The sequence below is a fragment of the Entelurus aequoreus genome, linkage group LG02, assembly GCF_033978785.1.
Source record: "Entelurus aequoreus isolate RoL-2023_Sb linkage group LG02, RoL_Eaeq_v1.1, whole genome shotgun sequence".
Lineage (NCBI taxonomy): Eukaryota > Metazoa > Chordata > Actinopteri > Syngnathiformes > Syngnathidae > Entelurus > Entelurus aequoreus.
This window is the reverse complement of record NC_084732.1, coordinates 7,211,599-7,219,098: the sequence shown is the minus strand read 5'-3', so window position 1 is coordinate 7,219,098 and position 7,500 is coordinate 7,211,599. Positions and strand designations below refer to the sequence as shown.

Genomic DNA, 7,500 nt, shown 5'->3' with positions numbered 1-7,500 from the left:
TATGTATGTATGTATATATATATTTTTTATATATATGTATGTATGTATGTATATGTTTATATATGTATGTATCTATGTATATATGTATATGCTTATATATGTATGTGTGTATGTATATGTTTATATATGTATGTATATATGTTTATATATGTATGTATGTATATATATATGTTTATATATGTATGTATGAATGTATGCATATATGTATATATATATGTATGTGTGGGAAAAAATCACAAGACTATTTCATCTCTACAGGCCTGTTTCATGAGGGGTTTCCTCAATCCTCAGGATATTACGCTCTACCACGGTATCGAGCACTATTTTTTGGATAATCTAATTAAGACATATATGTATGTATATATGTTTATATATGTATGTATGTATGTATGTATATATGTATATTTTTACATATGTATGTATGTATGTATATATGTATATTTTTATATATGTATGTATGTATGTATATGTTTATATATGTATGTATGTATGTTTTGATTGATTGATTGAGACTTTTATTAGTAGGTTGCACAGTGAAGTACATATTCCGTACAATTGACCACTAAATGGTAACACCCGAATAAGTTTTTCAACTTGTTTAAGTCGGGGTCCACTTAAATTGATTCATGATACAGATATATACTATCATATATACTATCATCATAATACAGTCATCACACAAGATAATCACATTGAATTATTTACATTATTTACAATCAGGAGTGTGGAGGGGGGTGGGGTGGGGGGGGGATATGGACATCAAGTAGTGGACATAGAGAGAGAGAGAGAGAGAGAGAGAGAGAGAGAGAGAGAGAGAGAGAGAGAGAGAGAGAGAGAGAGAGAGAGAGAGAGAGAGAGAGATCAGAAGGCATAAGAAAAAGAAAAAGTATCTGCATTTGATTGTTTACATTTGATTATTAGCAATCCGGGGAGGGTGTTAGTTTAGGGTTGTAGCTGCCTGGAGGTGAACTTTTATTGTGGTTTTGAAAGAGGATAGAGATGCCCTTTCTTTTATACCTGTTGGGAGCGCATTCCACATTGATGTGGCATAGAAAGAGATGTATCTATGTATGTATGTATATATGTATATGCTTATATATGTATGTGTATGTATATCTTTATATATGTATGTATATATGTTTATATATGTATGTATGTATATATATGTTTATGTATGTATGCATGTATGTATATATGTATGTATATATGTTTATATATGTATGTATATATGTATATTTTTATATATGTATGTATGTATATGTTTATATATGTATGTTTGTATGTGTGTATGTATGTATATATGTATATGCTTATATATGTATGTGTGTATGTATATGTTTATATATGTATGTATATATGTTTATATATGTATGTATGTATGTATATGTTTATGTATGTATGTATATGTTTATATATGTATGTATGTATATATGTATGTATATATGTATATGTGTATGTACAGTATGTATATATGTTTGTGTGTATATGTATATACTGTTATGTGTATATATGTATGTGTATGTATTTATATATACATGTGTATGTATGTACATGTATATATATGTATTTGTATGTATATTTATGTATATGTATATACAGTATATGTATGTATATATTTATATTTTTTATGTATATGTATGTATGTATATATGTATGTGTATATATTTATATATACATGTGTATGTATGTATATGTATATATATGTATTTGTATGTATATTTATGTATATGTATATACAGTATATGTATGTATGTATATATATATTTTTTTTATGTATATATATATATATATATATATATATATGTATATATACATATGTATATGTATATATATATATATATATATATATATATATATATATATACATAAAAAAAAATATATATATATATATATATATACATATATATACATATATATATATATATATATATATATATATATATATATATATATATATATATACATATATATGTATATATACATATATATATATATATATATATATATATATGTATATATACATATATATATATATATATATATATATATATATATATATATATATATATATATATATATATATATATATATATATATATAATCTTAAATGAAGAATATAATGGAATGGTGTGGTGCCCAAAGAGTCCCAGGCCGAGTACATCGGAGTACATCCTGGTATCCTGCTCAGACTTTACAATGATGCTAAATCCCAGTGGAGCACTAAAACACTTCTCTTTCAATCAAATACTCCATCAATCATCTTTGTGACATTCTGTCCGTCTCCCAGGGTCCCATCGAGAACGACGTGGTGGTTCACGTGGCGCTGGTAGCTGAGAGCCAGAGGTACGTGTAAACATTCACTACCCTCATTCATGTGTCCATCATTACCAAACATGTCCAAACACGACGTGGTGGTTCACGTGGCGCTGGTAGCTGAGAGCCAGAGGTACGTGTAAACATTCACTATCCTCATTCATGTGTCCATCATTACCAAACATGTCCAAACACGACGTGGTGGTTCACGTGGCGCTGATAGCTGAGAGCCAGAGGTACGTGTAAACATTCACTATCCTCATTCATGTGTCCATCATTACCAAACATGTCCAAACACGACGTGGTGGTTCACGTGGCGCTGGTAGCTGAGAGCCAGAGGTACGTGTAAACATTCACTATCCTCATTCATGTGTCCATCATTACCAAACATGTCCAAACACGACGTGGTGGTTCACGTGGCGCTGGTAGCTGAGAGCCAGAGGTACGTGTAAACATTCACTATCCTCATTCATGTGTCCATCATTACCAAACATGTCCAAACACGACGTGGTGGTTCACGTGGCGCTGATAGCTGAGAGCCAGAGGTACGTGTAAACATTCACTATCCTCATTCATGTGTCCATCATTACCAAACATGTCCAAACACGACGTGGTGGTTCACGTGGCGCTGGTAGCTGAGAGCCAGAGGTACGTGTAAACATTCACTACCCTCATTCATGTGTCCATCATTACCAAACATGTCCAAACATGACGTGGTGGTTCACGTGGCGCTGATAGCTGAGAGCCAGAGGTACGTGTAAACATTCACTATCCTCATTCATGTGTCCATCATTACCAAACATGTCCAAACACGACGTGGTGGTTCACGTGGCGCTGATAGCTGAGAGCCAGAGGTACGTGTAAACATTCACTACCCTCATTCATGTGTCCATCATTACCAAACATGTCCAAACATGACGTGGTGGTTCACGTGGCGCTGATAGCTGAGAGCCAGAGGTACGTGTAAACATTCACTATCCTCATTCATGTGTCCATCATTACCAAACATGTCCAAACATGACGTGGTGGTTCACGTGGCGCTGATAGCTGAGAGCCAGAGGTACGTGTAAACATTCACTATCCTCATTCATGTGTCCATCATTACCAAACATGTCCAAAATCTGCTTAAAAAAGACAAACATTTAGATTTTACAAACAATGCAGGATCTCCCAGGAGTGAAGAACCCTTAAACAAAACCAATTATGTGATCCTTTTCTCATTTCTGGCATTAGCGGAAAGTTTCATCAAAATCCATCCATAACTAAGTGGTATGTTGCTAAGCAACTAGATAGGTAACAACAGATGCTGGCCAATAATTTGTAAGAAATGCTTAATTTTGATTAGTCTGAGACGTGTCAATGTAATACTTTGTTTACTTTGATTTATGTGCATTAATACTTTGTTTACTTTGATTTATGTGCATTAATACTTTGTTTACTTTTATTTATGTGCATTAATACTTTGTTTACTTTGATTTATGTGCATTAATACTTTGTTTACTTTGATTTCTGCGCATTAACTCTTTGTTTACTTTGATTTATGTGCATTAATACTTTGTTTACTTTGATTTATGTGCATTAATACTTTGTTTACTTTGATTTATGTGCATTAATACTTTGTTTACTTTGATTTATGTGCATTAATACTTTGTTTACTTTGATTTATGTGCATTAATACTTTGTTTACTTTGATTTATGTGCATTAATACTTTCTTTACTTTTATTTCTGTGCATTAATACTTTCTTTACTTTTATTTCTGTGCATTAATACTTTCTTTACTTTGATTTCTGTGCATTAATACTTTGTTTACTTTGATTTATGTGCATTAATACTTTGTTTACTTTGATTTCTGCGCATTAACTCTTTGTTTACTTTGATTTATGTGCATTAATACTTTGTTTACTTTGATTTATGTGCATTAATACTTTGTTTACTTTGATTTATGTGCATTAATACTTTGTTTACTTTGATTTATGTGCATTAATACTTTGTTTACTTTGATTTATGTGCATTAATACTTTCTTTACTTTTATTTCTGTGCATTAATACTTTCTTTACTTTGATTTATGTGCATTAATACTTTGTTTACTGTGTGGGATTAAAAACAAAAAATCATACTTGAGGTGAGAATAAAAAAATACAAAATAGGGCAATTTGTACAAAAACTGCTGTAAAAATATGAGAAAATGTTTTAAATATATGTTAATACATTGTATATGTTCCACTATAAAGGAGTCAATCTGTTCAAGCTATAAAATACACATATTGTAATTTGGGGGGTTTAACCCTTTAAAGGCCAGTATGTTTACATATCTACATAGTTTTATTGTTGTATTTTAAAAAAAACTTGGTTTTCATTCTTTTAAATAAATTATTGTACGGTATCTATCTACACAAAAATGACTTAGAATATAATAAAATAAAATAAAAACCGGACAAAATAAAATAAACAAAGTAAAGACACATTTACGGAGCAATATAGAAGTACAACACATTTAATACAATGCTAAACAACAGTTAATAATAGCATTAATATTATCAATAATAATAATAGCAATAATGATAAATAAAAAACAACAACAAACTGAATCAATCACAACATTTGTCATTATTATTAGCACCACTTATCATCATCTCCATCATAGACATTAATAATTAAACATATCAAAGTGAGAAATAGTACAAATACTGATTTTTTTTTGCGTGTGTGTGTGTGTGTGTGTGTGTGTGTGTGTGTGTGTGTGTGTGTGTGTGTGTGTGTGTGTGTGTGTGTGTGTGTAGACTGCAGGTGTTTCTGAATACTTACGGTATTCAGACTCAGACGCCGCAGCAGGTGGAGCCCATTCAGATCTGGCCTCAGAAGGAACTGGTGAAGGTAACACTTACACACATACACACACACACACACACACATACACACACACTCATTTCAAGATATTTCATGTTCACACTGAGAAACTTTGTTATTTTTGGCAAATAATCATGAACTTAGAATGGAATGGCAGCAACACATTGCAAAAAAGGCATTTTGACCACTGTGTTACATGGCCTTTCCTTTTAACAACACTCAGTAAAGGTTTGGGAACTGAGGAGACACATTTTTCAAGTGGAATTCTTTCCCATTCTTGCTTGATGTTGTTCAACAGTCCAGTAAAACTTAAAAAAAATATATATATAATCCATAGATTTTATGATGAAGAAGATTTCTATAAAATTAATGGTATTTTTTTACACTGAATTATTGTAAATGTAAAAAAAAAAGCACCATTCTTAATTTTTTACCATAAAAATTACACTCAGTGTAAATTGAAAAATTGTACAAATGTTCATTTTCTGCAGTAAAATTGTTTTATTTTTTTTTTACAGTTTATGGTGCAAACGAGGGGTAAATAAAATTTAAAAATGTATTCACATCTGAATGGCGATTCTTAAATCCATTCAGAATTGTCAAAAAATCGATCTTTTTTTTTAAATTATTATATAATTCATATTTTATTCATATATAATAACTTATAATTATTATGTATAATAATATATATTATTTTTTTAAACAGATTTATTTTAAAAGACGTTTTCATGCAACCAGAAGAAGCTTTTCTAACCTGCAACCTGTTTAAAAAAAGGTTTATAATTATTATTATACCCAATAATACATGCCTCTCCCAGTTTGTGGAACGCTCTCCCTGACCACCTGAGGGCACCACAGACTGTGAATGATTTTAAACCCTTCTTTTTAAAAAAGCCTTCTTTTTTTCTTTTTTTTAGAATGTATGCATACTAGTTCTTGCTATTAGGGGTAAATAAAATTAAAAAATGTATTCACATCTGAATGGCGATTCTTAAATCCATTCAGAATTTTCCAAAAATCGATTACATTTTTTTAAATATTATATAATTCATATTTTATTCATGTATAATAACTTATAAATATTATGTATAATAATTTATATATAATTTTTTAAACATAGATCTATTTTTAAAAGATGTTTTTATGCAACCAGAAGAAGCTTTTCTAACCTGCAACCTGTTTAAAAAAAGGTTTATAATTATTATTATACCCAATAATACATGCCTCTCCCAGTTTGTGGAACGTTATCCCTGACCACCTGAGGGCACCACAGACTGTGCATGCTTTTGAACCCTTCTTTTTAAAAAAGCCTTCTTTTTTTTTTTTTTACAATACATGCATACTAGTTCTTGCTATTAGGGGTAAAAAAAAAAAAAAAAAAAGTATTCACATCTGAATGGCGATTCTTAAATCCATTCAGAATGTTCAAAAAATCGATTACAATTTTTTAAATATTGTATAATTCATATTTTATTCATATATAATAACTTATAAATATTATGTATAATAATTTATATATAATTTTTTTAAACATAGATCTATTTTTAAAAGATGTTTTTATGCAACCAGAAGAAGCTTTTCTAACCTGCAACCTGTTTAAAAAAAGGTTTATAATTATTATTATACCCAATAATACATGCCTCTCCCAGTTTGTGGAACGCTCTCCCTGACCACCTGAGGGCACCACCGACTGTGAATGCTTTAAACCCTTCTTTTTAAAAAGCCTTCTTTTTTTTTTTTTTTTAGAATATATGCATACTAGTTCTTGCTATTAGGGGTAAATACAATTAAAAATGTATTCACATCTGAATGGCGATTCTTAAATCCATTCAGAATTGTCCAAAAATCGATTACATTTTTAAAATATTATATAATTCATATTTTATTCATATATAATAACTTATAATTATTATGTATAATAATATATATTATTTTTTTAAACATAGATTTATTTTAAAAGACGTTTTTATGCAACCAGAAGAAGCTTTTGTAACCTGTAACCTGTTTAAAAAAAGGTTTATAATTATTATTATACCCAATAATACATGCCTCTCCCAGTTTGTGGAACGCTCTCCCTGACCACCTGAGGGCACCACAGACTGTGAATGCTTTTAAACCCTTCTTTTTAAAAAGCCTTCTTTTTTTTTTTTTTTTTAGAATATATGCATACTAGTTCTTGCTATTAGGGGTAAATAAAATTAAAAAATGTATTCACATCTGAATGGCAATTCTTAAATCCATTCAGAATTTTCAAAAAATCGATTACAATTTTTTAAATATTGTATAATTCATATTTTATTAATATATAATAACTTATAAATATTATGTATAATAATTT

The 7,500-nt window shown here is 29.5% G+C and overlaps 1 protein-coding gene across 1 annotated transcript in view; it reads left to right on the top strand.

Moving 5' to 3' along the window:
- The window catches only part of LOC133665325 (phosphorylase b kinase regulatory subunit beta-like), a 151,419-nt gene that overhangs the window by 38,400 nt on the left and 105,519 nt on the right, over nt 1-7,500 (top strand). Inside the window, exons 8-9 of the mRNA XM_062070594.1 lie at nt 2,288-2,343; nt 5,096-5,189. Coding sequence (XP_061926578.1) covers nt 2,288-2,343; nt 5,096-5,189 — 150 coding nt within the window. The remainder of the gene's footprint in view (nt 1-2,287; nt 2,344-5,095; nt 5,190-7,500) is intronic.